At 41.6% G+C, this 13556-nt stretch overlaps 1 protein-coding gene across 2 annotated transcripts in view; it reads left to right on the forward strand.

The window, feature by feature from the left end:
• Nucleotides 1-13556, forward strand: part of prkcaa (protein kinase C, alpha, a) — a 133667-nt gene that overhangs the window by 108188 nt on the left and 11923 nt on the right. The window contains exons 10-15 of one of the 2 annotated variants that reach the window (XM_058778563.1): nucleotides 944-1080; nucleotides 1749-1922; nucleotides 3461-3552; nucleotides 3681-3743; nucleotides 4422-4560; nucleotides 12288-12368. In XM_058778563.1, coding sequence (XP_058634546.1) covers nucleotides 944-1080; nucleotides 1749-1922; nucleotides 3461-3552; nucleotides 3681-3743; nucleotides 4422-4560; nucleotides 12288-12368 — 686 coding nt within the window. Of the gene's footprint in view, nucleotides 1-939; nucleotides 1081-1748; nucleotides 1923-3460; nucleotides 3553-3680; nucleotides 3744-4421; nucleotides 4561-12287; nucleotides 12369-13556 lie in introns of both variants that reach the window. The other variant, XM_058778562.1, reaches the window with a different exon arrangement.

Below are 13556 nucleotides of genomic sequence, written 5' to 3' on the forward strand. Positions count from 1 at the left end.
TTGTTTGGATGACTTCCCTATCAACCCAAGCTATGCCCTAAACAGGACCTCTGAAGTAGTTGGCACAATGTGCAAAAATAACTATTGAAAATTGTCCCAATATATTATTGGTTCCATAAATTCAGGAGCCAATAATAGGAAGGTAGGTTATGCAAAATCAGATATTCTTCGATGAAAAATATATTGTGTGCTGCTGTTGTAGTTTGAGCTGAAGGCCGTCCAGTCTAGCTTGGCAGAGAATCTTGGCTTGCTGACTGACTTCTGCATGCTGTGATGGAAAGAATTTCATCTGCCTTGGGTAACTGCATGGGCACTACCCAGAATTCTTCAAGAAGGCAGATTTAGAATGAGCCTTGTTGGGTATGGATTGTGTTAAAGGACATTGGTAGGAAATGCAGATGATGCTGCAAAGAGTGGATTATGCTTTATTGGGCTGCATCTCTAAAAGGTTAATGATCATTAGTCAAGGTTGAAATTATATTATTTATACTATTTTATTTTTATTTTTCACAAATGTTAGCCATAAAGTCTGTTCAAGGGGTTGTAATTTTTTCATTTTATTTATTTATTTTTTTACTTTGCTGTCAGTTGTTGAGCTGGCGCAACATTGAAAATATGTTTTACCAAAATAATTCCTGATGGTAAACTTTGACAAACATTATGTGAAATTTAGACTTACTGTAATATTATTAAAATTGTACAACCTATTGAATGGGCTGTGCATTTATCTCCATCACAGCCTCATTTTCATTTGCCAAAAAAAAAATAATAATATATATATATATATATACAGTATAGATGTGGAATCTACCCAGACTGAGGCCTATTCACATGACAGAAAAAAATGTTCCAGCTGCATAAGGGATTCCAAGAGCATTATGGGAAAAGCTAGCCTTTAGTTCTGGCTTGTTTTTACAGCTATTGTATGTCTGTGTGCAGAAAGCCAAATTGGGTCCATCCAAAAAAACCATCACCAATTTGGATGGCAGTGGGTCCACTTTACCCTCAAGCAGTATTGACAGTGTCAAGCTCACAGACTTTAATTTCTTGGCAGTATTGGGAAAAGGCAGTTTTGGAAAGGTGAGTTTCCAATCACTTCCCCATAATTAGGTGCTTTAATAATTGCACAGCAGTTTTTACTCACAATTGTACGATTGGCTGTCCCTTTCATACGGAGTGTGTATTGTAGTGCTTATCGATTGCATATGGATAGTAAAATACCCCAGTTTACAGTCCCAGGATATTGTGCTTATGATTTTTCCTAACATTCTGTTTAATTTTCCTCTGAATTTATTAATTAATTAAATTTTATTTCATTTCATTTCACTTTTTTGGAACAATTGGCATTATCTACGTGTTAAAAGGCACTCTTACTCTTACTTAATTTAAATTGATTGTTAAAGCAACTGAATTGTAATCTTTTAGTCTTAAGTGTTGTAAATGATTACTTTTTTACCCATAAATTTAACCATATTAACTGTATACCAGTATTTATTTGCATTTTATTGTTGTTTAATATATATAGAAATTTTATATTGTGATTTTAGGTGCTGCCTTTCTTGGCTTGGTTTTTCTTAAAAATGGGACCAACCTAGTAGAATTAAAAAATAAATAAATAAAGATGTGTTTTCAAAACAGCCTATGTAAGAGGAAATAATGCTTTTTCTTTCTGAGTGAAATTTGGTATATTTTAGGTTTGCTAGTAGCCCTCACTGGCAGTTTGAGCTTTTGCTATTCTCCATACTCAGGTGATTCTGGCTGAGATGAAATCTTCTGATGAACTATATGCTATAAAGATCCTGAAGAAGGATGTGGTCATCCAGGATGATGATGTTGAATGCACCATGGTGGAGAAGCGGGTTCTGGCTCAGCAGGACAAACCTCCATTCCTCACCCAACTCCACTCCTGCTTTCAGACTGTGGTGAGGAACTCTCTCCTTAAATTAAAATTTATGCATTTTGTAGACATTTTCTCAACTCAAATAGTTTACATTATCTGGTAATCAAACCCATGATGATCTACTGTTTGTGCAAGATTTTTATCTTTGTCAGTCAAATATTCTAAAAATAGACACGGTTGAACTGGTTGGCAGATATTTCACAATATATAAGGGCGCATAAACTATTATTAGAAATGAAAAATCCACATCTGGGGAGATAAACCTCTTGAATACAAATTTAATAATTCAGTAAAGGCAGCAAGTAGCAAATGTAGCTGGCCACACATAACTGGCGACTGAGAACAAACACCATTTTTGTGGGGGTTTCCCCACCCAAATGTATTTGCATTATTATAAATATGTAAAGACATAAAGGGAGCAAAATAAATCATACTGTAAAACAGGATACAGCTAACTAAAAATAGGGCAATTACATAGTTGGAGTTTTTAGAAGTCTATTTTATTTCTCTTATTTTAAAGTGGTTTCCATGAATCTTAACAACATCAGTATTAAAAAACTGAAAAGAAAAAAAAACGTTCTCAATTTAAAGTTAAAATATTTATTATGTTTAGTTAATAATAAAAATATTTATTATTTCTTGCTTGATACATACCTAGATGGACTTAATATACTATGATTACATTTTTTAAATAAAGGTTAAGTTTTATTACATTTTAATAGTCAAATTTAATTCAAATTCTATCCAAAAAGCTTTAATGCACGGAACTTGTAAATTGACAGGGATCCATTTACAGAAGATTTTAATAAATACACCAATATCATGTTCAACAAGTGAAAAGCATAAAAAATAAGAATCCCTGAGTAAGAGTCCAAAGAAGGGAAACAAAAACTACTTAGACAATAGTGACCTCTGATGGTGAGGTAAGAGTACTACTGTTTTTATGACAGAGAAAGAAAAATGAAAGACACAGCCATGAGCAGAGCTACTCTGGAGATGCTTTGCATCCACATCCAACCATAATAAAGTCATTAATAACATTCACAGACCCAAAAAAAAAGGATGTTAAAGTTTATAATAATCCACCAAAGGACAAGTTAATTCACCAAATGAAAGTTAACAATAATGCTACCTCAATGAATAAATCAAGAAAGATAAAAATCTAGACATTAGATTAGATTAGATTTTTGCCCTGATTTGCAGTCTGGAAAAGTAGACGGTGGTTGCTGAATGTCATCCAGTTTGCAGATTCTGTAGTATATAGTTTTTTTGTTGTTGTTTTTTGTTTGTGTGTGTGTGAGAGTGTGTGTGTTATGTTCCAATGATGGCCATTTTTTCTGTAGCCATTTACAAAGTTGTCCATGATGTATGAGTGTGATGCCTAGTGTTTTAAAATCTGTTCTTAAACAACAGAAGTGCATTTTTCAACTGTATTAATAGTATTATTGAACAATATTGCAATAGCTTTCGATAACAGGATTGTACACTTTTAGACAGCCTTTCAGACAAGACCAGCATTAAAGTTTGTCTAAACAATTTTCTATATTGTTTTTGTCATAGGATCGTCTGTATTTCGTGATGGAGTATGTTAATGGTGGTGATCTGATGTACCACATTCAGCAAGTGGGCAAATTTAAGGAGCCACAAGCAGTGTAAGCCACTCTCTCATTGTGTTTATATCTACAGTATGTATTTCTGGGTTTAAACTTTAAAGCATGTATCAATTTATGATTGTTTGTAGATTAAGGTGAATTTATGTAAAATAATATGCTTGTTGCAGGTTCTATGCTGCAGAGATTGCTGTTGGGCTTTTTTTCCTGCACAAGAAAGGAGTCATATACAGGTGAACACACATAAAATAGCTAGTGTGAGACCAAATGTTGATTTTGTATATAGTTCTATGACTTAAAGGAAAGTGCACATTATCTGGTTAGAAAATAATTGAATATATTATTATTATTATTATTTTTACTCCAATAACCTGAATGTCAAGTTATTTTACTTTCTTAGACAGCTGTAAAGGTCATTTGTGTCTCTAATGCATTAAAAAATATCATATTAACCTATTTGTAAAATGTGTTCAATATTGGCATGACTCATTTCAAATAACATTAATAAAATACCAAATCACTATTTAGCCCAACTTCAACCAGAAATTCACTTAATTCTGTCTCTCTTTAGGAGCCAAGCCTAGTTATTTGGCTTGTTTTTCTTTGAGCGACTAAATTGGCCTAGGGAAATAGAGCAAACAGATGAACTGACGTCAGCAGGAATGAAAGAGACAGAGTCCTTGTTTCAGGAAAAAAAGAAAAACACTGCAGTTGCTTTTAAATGAACTATAATTAACTACATTTTTGTTGTGCTTATGAGCGGGGAAAAAAAGCAAGATGAGTTTTGTTTAGATATATTTTATATGAAAATATTTAAACAGGAAGACAAAAATCTTTTTTTTGTAACTCCATCCTCTAATTTTCAGAATCACCCTGTCGTACTGTTGTGAAATTTTTTTTATCACTTTCAGGGATCTGAAATTAGATAATGTCATGCTGGATGCAGAGGGTCATATTAAGATTGCAGACTTCGGTATGTGCAAGGAGAACATTGTGGAGGGTGTGTCCACACGTACATTTTGTGGAACGCCAGACTACATTGCTCCAGAGGTGAGTGACGGAGTGTGTTTCCTGTGGGCAGTAGCAGTCCTCCCAGATTGACAGCTAATGCTGAATGTAAATGTGACTGACAGCAGTGCTTAGAAGACCCTGAACCTGTTGTGATTTCTCAGAGGAGGCAGTACCTCCTCAAAATATTTTTGGATGAGAAAATAATCCACAGGATGAAATTTTTTTTTTTTCACAGTGACACCGTCCAACAGCCATATTAGCAGTTAAAAAAGGAGACAGCGTTTCTTTTGCCTTCCTTGAGCCCAATTAATTCCAAATGACTCCCTATGGGTTGCAGCAAGTGGTTGATTTTTGACTGAAACTGTATGAAATATACACTTAAGTAAAATTTTGCCTCCTTATTTCAAATGCTACTGCTACATGCTACAGATTTTAACCATTCTAATTCTAAAATTGTAATTCTAAAACAAAGTTTTAGGAGCAGCGACATTTAATACTGTCCATCATTATTCAAGAACATATAAACAGCTGCTTACCTCCTGACCATGACATTTCTTCTGGCATTTGGCCCCACTAATTTGATCATATTTTTCTGTAGACATTTCACATTTTAGAGGTGCTCTCAAGCGGAAGTTGTCATAGGTGGGAAACAGAAACCACAACAAATATAATTTTTTGTGTTCCTATTTGCTCCAATAGCAAAAGAATACATCCACAATGGCATTTCTATCACTTTACAAAAAAAGGGAAAAGGGTAAAAATTTAGAGAGAATGATTATTTTAGTCAGAAGAGAGAAAGATGTCAAATTTGCCATCAGTCCCTGAACAGCTGTATTAGAAACTAGTTTTCTGTACATTTTTAAAAAAAATTATAAAATATAAAAAACATCTCAGTTACGTATGTAACCCTCATTCCCTGAAGGAACCGACGAATTGGGATCTCGCCAGAGAGACCAATCCACTTCGAGTGTAACTAAACGAGCCAGTGGACATTGGCATGCGGTATTCGCATCTGGCTGCCACACACCGCAGCACGGGTATAAGAGCCAGCAGGTGCACCGCATTAATTCATGTTTTCGCTGAGGAGCCAAGCTGGTGACCCGCAGCTCAGCTGTGGTACAGTGACTGTGGCGATGGGACATGACGTCTCCGTTCCCTCCTTCAGGGAACGAGGGTTACATACATAACCGAGACGTTCGCTTTCAGTCGGTCATGTCGGTGACCGATGAATTGGGATCCCTACCAAAGTGCCACAGGAACTGCCCCCTCCAGTGCCCTGTGTAGGCCTCCTGGACCTTCCTACAAGGCAGACGATAGGACCGGGCTCTACACAGAGAAGGTCAAATACTGCAGTTCCTTGACCAACCCAACAGTAGGACTTGGATAACACTGGGAAAGTATGCCCTTCCAGCTGAAGAGGCACACTGCGGAGTCACCTCCTCCCAGAGGGGGTTAAGTGACATTCACTCATGTGAAGTAACCCCGTAGGACCCTATTGCACATGGAAGTCTCTGAGATGGCTCAGGCTGCATCATTTAGAGACGGCAGAATGTGGTCTGCCAGTGGAAACACGGCCCTAGTAAGTGTACCGTGGAAAACACATATGGGATCTCAACAGGGTCACTCATATGGGCACTAGCCTCACACCAGATTTCAAGAATTCATTGGCTGAAAGGCCTGGTGCCGGACGCTCCGCCACATCTGGCCACTGGAGTGCTGGAAGACTCAACAAGGTTAGCCTGGTAGGGAACTCTCTGGAGAATTTAGGCGTTAAGGATGCTGCAAGCCGACTCTGAACCAGGCCTCTCAGTTCCACTACCCATTTGAGGTGAGAAAAGAGGAGGAAACAGGTTCGACACGCAGGCTATAGAACCTAGTGAACGTGTTAGGAATCCCCTTCCCTTCCCCTTCTGCTGTTCTCCGTAACAGACAAAGAGCTGTTCTGAGGTCCTAAAGCTCTAAGTTCTATCCACGTACTGTCGCAGTGCGCGTACAGGACAGAGCAAAGCTAGGGCTGGGTCTGCCTCATCCAGGGGCAGCGGTTGCAGGTTCACCACCTGGTCCCTGAAGGGAGTGATAGGAACCTTGGGCATGTAGCCGGGCCAGGGTCTCAGTGTTGCACTGGAGTCAGCTGGGCCAAACTCAAGGCACGATTCGTCAACCGAAAATGCCTGCGGGTCCCCCACCCTCTTCATCGAAGCCAATGCAGTCAGGAGTACAGTTTTCATAGAAAGAAACTTAAACTCAACTGACTGCAAAGGCTCGAAGGGGGCAGTTTGAAGGGTTCTTAGCACCAATGGCAAATCCCAGGAGGGTAGGGAGGGAGGCCTAGGAGGATTTAACCTCCTGGCCCCCCTAAGGAACCTGACGACCAGATCATGCTTCCCCACCGACCTCCCCTCTACGGGGTCTTGGTGGGCGGAAATAGCAGCAACGTGAACCTTAAGGGTGGAGGGGGACAGCCTACATTCCAACACTTGCTGCAGGAAGGAAAGCACGGCTCTGATCGAACATCTCCAGGGGTCCTCATGGTGAGAGGAACAAAATTAGACGAACAGGTTCCACTTCAGAGCCATAGGCCCGTCTAGTGGATGGTGCTCATGCTGAAGCGATAGTGAGTGCTTCCTCCTGAGATAGGTCATCTAGAACCTCCGCGTGCCATCCAGGGACCACACATGGGATTTCCACAGGTCCGGATCTGGGTGCCAGAGGGTGCCCCATCTCTGAGAAAGCAAATCCTTCCTCAGAGGAATCGGCCAGGAAGGGGCTGTTGCAAGGAGCATGAGTTCCGGGAACCAGGTCCTGTTGGGCCAATATGGAGCCACTAACAGGACCTGCTCTTCGTCCTCCCTGATCTTGCACAGTGTCTGTGCTAGTAGGCTCACTGGGGGAAACGCATATTTGCGCAGGCCCCGGGCTAGCTGTTTGCCAGTGCATCTGTGCCGAGCGTTGCCTCGGCTAGGGAGTAGACTGGCAGTGGGTGGTTTCTGGAGATGCAAACAGGTCCAGCAACTCCAAACCGCCTCCAAATCAGCTGAACCACCTGGGGATGGAGTCTCCACTCCCCTGGAAGTGCTGCTCGAGACAGCTCGTTGGCTGCCCGATTGAACACTCCTGATATGTGGATGGCACGAAGGGACCTCAAATGCTTCTGACTCCAGAGGAGGAGCTGGTGGGCGAGTTGCGACATGCGACAGGAGCGTAAACCGCCTTGCCGTTTGAGATATCGCAGTTTTGTCCGTGCGGGCCAGAACGTCCCTGCTCCAAAGGCGTCCTCTGAGGCGGCTCAGGGCAAGGTGTACTGCCAGAAACTCGAGGCAATTGATATGCCAATGCAGTTGGGGACACGTCCATAGCCCTGACACTGCGTGCCTGTTGTATGTGGATCCCCAGCCAGTGGCCAAGGCATCAGTGAATACCACAGCATGCCTGGATACTTGCTCCAGGGGCACTCCTGCCCGAAGGAATGAGGGATCTGTCCACGAGCTGAAGGTTCTGCAGCAGGCCAGTGTAATCTGAACCCGGTGAGTACCGCATTGCCACGACCACCGACTCGGCCATGGAGCCAGTACTGAAGCAGTCTCATATGGAGCAGACCGAGCAGAACTACTGCCTCAGCTGCCGCCATATACCCCAAGAGCCTCTGACTAAATTTCAGTGGGACCGCTGTCCTGCCTGATAAAGACCCAACTGGCTGAGGTGTCTGAGCACCAGGTCCCTGTGTGTGCACAACTGATCGCGAGACTGTGCGAGTATGAGCCAGTCATTGAGATAGTTGAGGATGCGCACCCCCCGTTCTCTCAAAGAAACAAGTGCTGCCTCTACTACTTTGGTGAAGACACGGGGTGACAGGGACAGCCCGAAGGGCTGCGTGGGAGCTGGGGTGGCCGCAGGGGGGCGCCCATGGCGACAAGTAGGCTGAGGGACTGCAGCCAGGCTGGAAGCAGCAGGTTTCCTCCGGCACATGATGTGTTTGATCACCTCAGTCTGCTTCTGTGCTGCCGAGAACTGCTGGGCAAAGCTCTCGACAGCATTGCCGAAGAGGCAGTCTGCGACAAGGGAGCATTCAGCAACTGTACCTTCTCATGCTCCTTCATGTCAGCTAGACACAGCCAGCGATGGCACTCCTGGACCACTAGCGTGGACATCGCAGATTGTGCGGCCTCCTTCGCTCGAAGCGCAAGGTCCGTCGCAGCACACAGTTCATGTAGAACCACCAGGTCGTGACCACCCTCGTGCAGGTCTTTCAGGGCTTTGGCCTGGTGGACCTGCAGTAACACCATGTCGTGGAGGGTGGAAGCCGCCTCCCCACAAGCTCTGTAAGCACTGTCAGTTAGACCTGACGAACACTTACAGGCTCGTGAGGGGAGACAAGGGTCACCCTGCAGAGTGGTAGCGGCTGTTGGACACAGTTGCATGGCCACAGACCGCTCCACCGAGGAGATGCCCGCGTACCCCAAAGCGGCCCCACCATCAAGGGTGGTGAGGGTGGAGGAGCTACAAGATTTGTTTCGGGCAGTAAAAGGTGCCTTCCACAATCTTGTGAGCTCCTCATGCACTTCCGGGAAGAATGGCACCGGAGGGGGGTGCTGAGAACCAGTGCAACCCCCACCGAGAAAACATTCATCCAGCCTCGAAGGATCGGGACGTGGTGGAGGAGGGGGCACCGAAGGAAACGCGTGGTGCACTCTGTCCAACAGAGGGCCCAGCGCGCTCCGTCGGGAGCTCCACTGGTTGCGGAGTGCTTGAGGGGAGAGGAACTCCACTTGGGGAAGCCCTCACCGTGATCCTTAAATCACCTCTGACTCCAATGGAAGCAGCACCACCCCGGGTGGCGGGACGAATGCTGGATCACGCCAGAGGCAGAGGGACTCCACCACGTTTGACATAGCAGAATCTTTTATGCAACTCCGAGATGGTCATGTCCCCACAAGAAGAACATGAACCATCCATGAAAGCTTCCTCAGCATGCTGAATGCCCAGACATGTGAGGCGGCAATCGTGACCATCCTGAGGCGCCAGGAAACGACCACACCCAGAAGAGCACGGGTGATAAGACATCTTTAAAAAGCTCTTTTAGTGCTGAAGCACGCAGGGGAGCTGGCCACCGCACACTCCTGGTGTGGCTGTCAGCACGGACTCAATAGCCGCGAGACCGTAACCACCGCTGCTGTTGCCGTAACGCCCGCACTCTCGTTCTCTCTGCAACACCGAAGTAGAGAGCAGTACTGATGCACTACCGCTCGGCTCCGAAGCGAAAAGATGAATTATTGCGGTGCACCTGCTGCCTCTTATACCCACGCTGTGGGGAGTGGCAGCCAGATGTGAAATAGCACATGCCAATGTCCATTGGTTCATTTAGTTACACTCGAAGTGGATTGGTCTCTCTGACGAGATCCCAATTCGTCGGTCACCGACGTGACTCGGAGTGACCGACTGAAAGGGAACTATTTTTGCTACATGTATGATGTTAATAACTGTGGAAATGCATCATCACAGCAAATGTTCCATTGCAATTAATGATGCACTACAATAGAACCATTTTAAACATTTTGCAGTAATGGAAACCACCATTTTTCAGTGCTTTCTTTCTACCCTTTTTTCTGCATATAGATCTTTTCATATTCAGAGCAGATCCTAGTGTGAAGCTGTCCTTATTTCTCTGTACTGAAGCTCTTTTTCTCTTAACTTTACTTCCCAGAGCAGGCCTTAGCATGAGGATGCCTCCACAAGTGACACATAAGCTCTTACAATGCAGGTTATCTGTGGCACATCAACACTTCATATTGATGACCTCTATCTGCTCAGACATCCTCAGACACACACTCACAGTCTCTTTCTCTCTCTGTCCCTTTCTTTGTTTTTTTCTCCCCCAAATACTCAAACTGCAGTGGCATGACATGACAGTGGGTGGCAGAGTTGTCTCCTACAGCAAGTCTTTAAAAGTCATTGCTGTAAAGGCAGCCACAATGGTCTAACACATAACCAGACTTAGAATGCTGTTGATTTTTTTAGGTACAAACCAAACCAGTCAGTGTAGGAGTGGCTGTCAAAGTTTGTAAAGTAATGTCCTTGTCATCCTCATAATATTCTTACTAGCTCTATGACTAGAGTCTATGACAGCATTATTTACTAGAACTACTAGAAATCATAGCAATAAAAGAATAAAGTCAAAATAGTGAGAATAAAGCCATAGTATTCGCTATATATTAATATTAGTATAATGTTGTAGCTTTTTTTGTTGTTGTTGTTATTGAAATTAACAGTGATATTTACTTTTTTATGTTTTTTTTTGTTTTTTTTTATTATGTGGCATTAAAATACTATCACATGTGTCTGTATATTCACACAGACATAGCACACACACACAGTTTTGCTTTCTGAAGCTGCAAAATGAAAAAAAAAAAAGCGTGTGGGTTTTTAGTGTATGTATATTAGTGGACATTTGTCTTCCAACTTTCTTTGAGAGCATTACTCTCTCTCTGTCTCTTTTGCTAACCTACATATTATGCAGGAGTAATGCGTGTTATCTGGGAACACACTGCTGCTTGTTAACTTGAGTGTAAAGTGTGTCAAAGGTAGAGCAGCAGTAACACACATGGCTAACCGTAAATTTGTAACACATTTGTTTTCATATCTTAGCGAGGATCTCCCATTGAGTTAATAAAATATGCTAATTTTAATTTGGTCTGTTATGCGTGTTGCCAAGATATTGTTAGTAGCCTATAATATGATCTCTTTAAATTCAAGAGGAATAAAGGTGAGAAGTTTAAATACAGTCTCTGGCCTGAGCCTTTTTGCTATCAGTTAAATCTGTTTACTTTTATCACTCACTGGGATTAGATGTGATTAGATGATTATAACATGTGAATTTATGAAGTATTATACAAATTACCAGTGTGAAAATATCTTTCCATCCATTATTCTGTCACTTGCTTCTTCAGTTTGGTTAATAATTAAGTTGAGAGGTGATATCAGTAGATGTTTATTTGTTTTCTTCTCAGTAATTCTTTAGTCTGAATTTGATATTTGCTCTGCGCACCTCAGTTAGCCTGTGTGTATATCAACATCTAGAGCCACGAACAAAACCTTGAGCGGCTACAGCCATGATCTAGAACTGTCACATAGTGTTAGTGTGATGTCACATAGAAACACACACACACATTAATGTGCTGTGAACTGCATCAGCCAAGAAAGCTGATTGCAAGCTGTATAAGCTCTGTGAAATTCTGGAATATACGGTACAAAAAAAGAAAAGGTGTGTGTTTTCATTATTGACATTTTAAAGGCACACACCCATGCTTTCTTACTCTCCACCCACCTAAGTTCAGTTGCTTCGTTTGTTAAATGAAAGAACATTTTAGGTTTTGTTTTATATCTGGGTCTCTTTCATGCTAAAGAATTGCTGTACTCCTAGACAGTCTTTCACGTATGTAAATAATTTCTAAGTTCAGTGCTGTGAAAAAGTAAGTACACCCTATGGTAGTATACACAGGTCATATAATTTTACATTATATGAATATGTATTATCTTACACTGATTTGTGAATCAATTTTGTTTTTTGGGATGTTTAGTTATTTTAACTAGAACACAAAATAATATAATACAGTACATTTTTATAGTTTATTTGTAGTGGAGATGTGTGCTTCTAGTTGGGAAGGGGATGATAGGAAAAATGGTATTCTGTAACAGTAATGCTATCTATGTTGCTAGTATGTTGATCTTCAGTAGTAATCTGTAGGGCTTTCTGTGCCGTCTCTTTTCAGATAATAGCATATCAACCGTATGGCCGTTCTGTGGACTGGTGGGCTTATGGAGTCCTGCTATACGAGATGCTGGCGGGACAGGTGAGTACACGTGTATAACCATCAGATCCTACACTGGCAACTGTTACCTTCTGACAAACTTATAATACAGTTGTAGCTTTATTGTAATATAATTTGTAGTGGTCATGTGTGTTTGTATAGAAACCAGGGCTCGCAAAATCGCTAGCCCGACGTCCCGGGGCTATTGTGTTTTCCAGTTGGGCTACCAAAATGTATCACTGCCTGCCCGACGGGCTACCTTAAATACAGATCTCCCGCGGGTCCTTAAAAACTCTGAAAGTGAGTTGTATCAAAATTAAGGCCATAAAAAGTTTTAAATATGTTAAATGGTGTAAGAAATGTCTTAATTATAATTTCAAGAGGTCTTACAGTTGGGGACGGAAAGACAAGAGTCGCGATACGGCAGGATTAAACTTCAAAAGGCAATGATGTCATTGAATAAATATGAGCGCTGCATGTTTCAAGTCAAAACGCTGAGCGGTTGTCTTTATGTGAATGTATCTGAAGGGAACCGACTGTCCTCAGAAACGTGTCGTTGACATTTTAATTTCATTTTACCTATAATTCCTGATAAAGCAGCGTTTATGAGCGCTGCGCTGCTTTGTGTACAGCGTTTCCGGGGAAACCGCAATATTTCAGCGCTCCTAAAGCGCCACCTCGTGGCAGAGAATGAATCTGCATTTCCAATAAGCCTTTCTTACTGTTTATGGTCAGATCAATGCAGATATCAACTCATGTTTTTACGCAACAAACACATAGAGTTGTAAATGAGAAAGAAGTTGATGTGCCTTCTAAAAATCTAAACAATTAAGACAGTAATATTTATACGTTTTAAATTAACAATTTATATGCTTGATTGATCCCTTTTCATAAAAACGGTCTATAGCCTGAAACGCTGTTGTATAAGATTTTTGTTTTTGTGAAACCTGTATCTGAACTGTAAATCATGTAATTTTATGGCTCAAAACTGTATGTTACCATAGACATTGTCCAACCCGCTCATTCTGTGTTCATTTTACTTGTGCAGCTCTTAAAATGGGTCATAAATTAAATATATTTTAAAAATTCTGCAGATACCCTGTAAATAGTGAAATAAAATTCCTGCCTTCATATTTGTTGATATTTGTGTATTGAAAATATTTTTGATTGACATTTAAACTCCTATCTGATTTTCTATATTAAAGAAAGAAAAGAAAAGAAAAGAAAAGA

This window comes from Onychostoma macrolepis, chromosome 06 (assembly GCF_012432095.1).
Source record: "Onychostoma macrolepis isolate SWU-2019 chromosome 06, ASM1243209v1, whole genome shotgun sequence".
Classification (NCBI taxonomy): Eukaryota; Metazoa; Chordata; class Actinopteri; order Cypriniformes; family Cyprinidae; genus Onychostoma; species Onychostoma macrolepis.